The 3,290-nt window shown below is 41.4% G+C and overlaps 1 protein-coding gene across 1 annotated transcript; it reads left to right on the plus strand.

Moving 5' to 3' along the window:
- Window positions 1-546: 546 nt before the first annotated feature.
- LOC110791047 (uncharacterized protein At4g02000-like) lies at window positions 547-1,296 on the plus strand. Its single transcript, XM_021995809.2, has one exon. It carries the CDS (start codon window positions 547-549, stop codon window positions 1,294-1,296), a length of 750 nt encoding a protein of 249 aa, XP_021851501.2.
- Window positions 1,297-3,290: the final 1,994 nt, after the last annotated feature.

A 3,290-nucleotide genomic window follows, 5' to 3' on the forward strand; every position in this document is an offset into this window, starting at 1 on the left:
AAGTTGTGGTCTCATGATCATATATATTAAATGAGCAATCTTTTATAGACGGACGAAAATGATAAATGAAGTATAATAAAATAGGGACAAATGGAGTATAATAAAATTTGCTCTGTACAAGATATCGAGTTATTTCAGATTTAGTTGGATCAGATTACAAACAACTAGCTCTATTTACAACTAGATTATGTAATATTTTTTATTTTATTTTATTTATTTATTATTTTATTTTATTATTTTTTTTTCCTAATGTATTAAATTTTCTCCCAAAAATTTTCTCTCTCTATGGAAAACGCTCTCAACCATGGAACCTCAAATGAGGAACCTGATCCTACAGCTCGCTCCACCAAAAAGACCATACGCAAAATAACCCATTTAATTTTCAAAAATTCAAATGAACATGCAATAGAGGAGCCACCTCCACGAACTGATCCACCAATTCCCCCCTGAATCGAACCTAGGAATGCAAACCCTACCAATAAAGTAGGGATTACCTTCCGCGACCTGGTTGATGCTGACCAATTCGAGAACTCATCTAACTCACAAATGTGGTTAGAAGATGATGAAGATTTATCGGACGACGATATTGCGCCAGATGAAGTCATGGACGATCCGAAATGCCCTGTCATCCTACTAACAAAGGAGGAAAAGAAACGCCTAAGAAAACCATGGAAATTTGCTCTGATTATAAAAATGTTTAACAGCAAGATAGGTTACATGTCCCTCATGAAACGCTTAAAGAAAAAATGGAACCTCGATGGGGGTCTAATACTCACTGATGTGGGGAATGACTACTTCATTGCCCTCTTTTCTACAATGGGAGATTATAATCATGTTGTAACACAGGGCCCATGGATGTTGGATGACAACTATCTCACTATTCGGAATTGGATACCAAATTTCATCCAGGATAATGCTCCTATGCGCTATTTAACCGCCTGGGTACGAATACCTTATCTATCGGTTGAATATTTTGATCAGGAATTCCTCCATAAAGTGGGAGGAAAAATTGGGAAGGTGATGCGTATAGACCGGAACACAGCATCGACTGATCGTGGTCAGTTCACTCGTTTGAGTATTGAATTGGATCTCACTAAACCCTTGCTTTCCAAATTCTGGTTAAAAGGCAAAATATGGAAAATACAATACGAAGGCCTTCGTATGATCTGCTTTTCTTGCGGAAAGATCGGTCATACAGGAGAGAGTTGTACTGCCAACATTACTGATGCAGAACATATGATAGAGCCAACAAAGAACTTGGAACAAGAACAAATTGTCCCCCCCCACCATGGATAATAATGATCAAGACTTTGGCTCATGGATGTTGGTAAAAAAACCACCCCCACGTAAGCGCCCACCGAGACCAGAGGAACACCAGCAAGAGGGCGGTAAAACCACCACAAAACAACTAGCCCAAGGTCCCATCAGGCCGAGCCAAAGCAGCTCTAGGGGTTTGAGATTTGCGGTCCTAGGTGCACAGAATGTGGAAGGAAATCAAGAAAATTCCGGAAATAAGTCAAAGAACAATATTTCCAGAATTGATTTTGTTGTTGACTCTCTAGAAACAGTAGACCTTGGCAAAGACTCTCAATAAGATAAGGAAGGTGGCAATGGAAATCCCTTTAATCTAGGGATCTCGAGCAATCAAAATTACTCCAAAAATAAGACTTGGCAAATTAGGAGGAAACCCAATAGCACAATCCCAAAAAAATTTCTCCAGGATGCTACTAATCGTATGATTCCTCAAATTAGTCAATCACAAGCAATGGCAAGGAAAACACCATAATCCAGTTTCAAGCCACCAAAGAAGCCCACATCCCTATGCCCTTAACTGATACACAAAAGACCTCACCAGCACCAACCAAGACACAAATTCCAGTGCTTTCTAACACATCCCACCCTCAAACGTCAAGCCTTGACATAGCAATCACTCATGTCTCTCCTACCTCTCAACCCTACTGTCCTCCATATACCCCCGGAGAAGGTAATATGTGCGAATTAGCCGATGACCAATCCATATATGGGTGTTGCAGACCCCCTGACCCACAAGCTTGTGATGGAGATACACTCATGGCAAGCGCCGAACCAAGAGAAGACAGAGATGATGGTAACACTCAAGTTACCATATGAAATCCAACAAGAAATGAGAGCCTTGTCTGCTGCCTACAAATGCACTTTTCCAAACACCGCTAACCATATGAATAACACACATAATATTCACAATAACCTTCCTCCCATCACGTGTATGGTATGGAACGTTCACGGAGCAGGAAGTCGTGAATTTTTGGCTGCTTTAAGGGAAGTTGTCCGAACTCACAAACCAATGGTCATGGCCCTAGTTGAAACACATATGGGAGGAGACCATGCCTCAAAGATAGCGACCATGTTGAACTATAATGGACACACTTGTATGGATGCCCAAGGCTTTAGTGGGGGAATTTGGGTGTACTAGAAACCTGAATTAGTCAAAATTGATCCAATTGACCAACACAATCAGTACATCACAATGGACATAACTCAAAACGGTGAAGTTCCCTGGTACTTTACAACCATTTATGCCAGTCTAGACCCTGTGAAAAGACATGAACTATGGAATAACCTTGAGGAGTTTGCCCATAACAACAACAAACCCTGGATGTTAGCCGGTGATTTTAATGAAACACGGGCTGATTGGGAAAGGAGTTCGAGTTGTTCGGAGACGAGGAGAAGAATAGCCAAATTCAACAACTGGATTGAGAGCAACCAGTTACTTGAGGTAGAATTCTCTGGACCTTCCCATACTTGGGCCAGGGGAAACTCTACTGATACTAGAAGAAGTGCACGGCTGGATAGGTCCTTATTCAACACTGAATGGGGACTACAGTTTAACCAAGCCCGAATGAAACATCTTCCCGCCATCCAATCTGATCACTGTCCCCTCCTAATTTCCTCAAATGGATTTGCTCCCCTTGTGGCAATTAATAGGCCTTTCCGGTTTCAAGCAGCTTGGTTATCTCATGAGAAATTCCGAGACCTACTTCATGATAAATGGAGGACTACTGCACCCTAGGATCCACTATTGAAGGACTTCTCAAAGAACCTACAACAATGGAACAATGACACTTTTTACAACATCTTCCGGCAAAAGAAGACCTTAATAGCAAGAATTGGTGGTATCCAAAAGAGCTTAGCTAAAGGTCGTAACTCAACCCTCCTAAAACTTGAAGGTACTCTGCGTCGAGAACTTGATTTGGTGCTAAGCCAAGAGGAAATTCTATGGTTTTAAAAGGCACGGGTGGAGTGGATCACTA

This window comes from Spinacia oleracea, chromosome 3 (assembly GCF_020520425.1).
Source record: "Spinacia oleracea cultivar Varoflay chromosome 3, BTI_SOV_V1, whole genome shotgun sequence".
In the NCBI taxonomy this organism is placed as follows: Eukaryota; Viridiplantae; Streptophyta; class Magnoliopsida; order Caryophyllales; family Amaranthaceae; genus Spinacia; species Spinacia oleracea.

Coding starts and splice junctions, on each gene's coding strand:
- LOC110791047 (XM_021995809.2), top strand. CDS start 547: ATGTGGTTAGAAGATGATGAAGATTTATCGGACGACGATATTGCGCCA.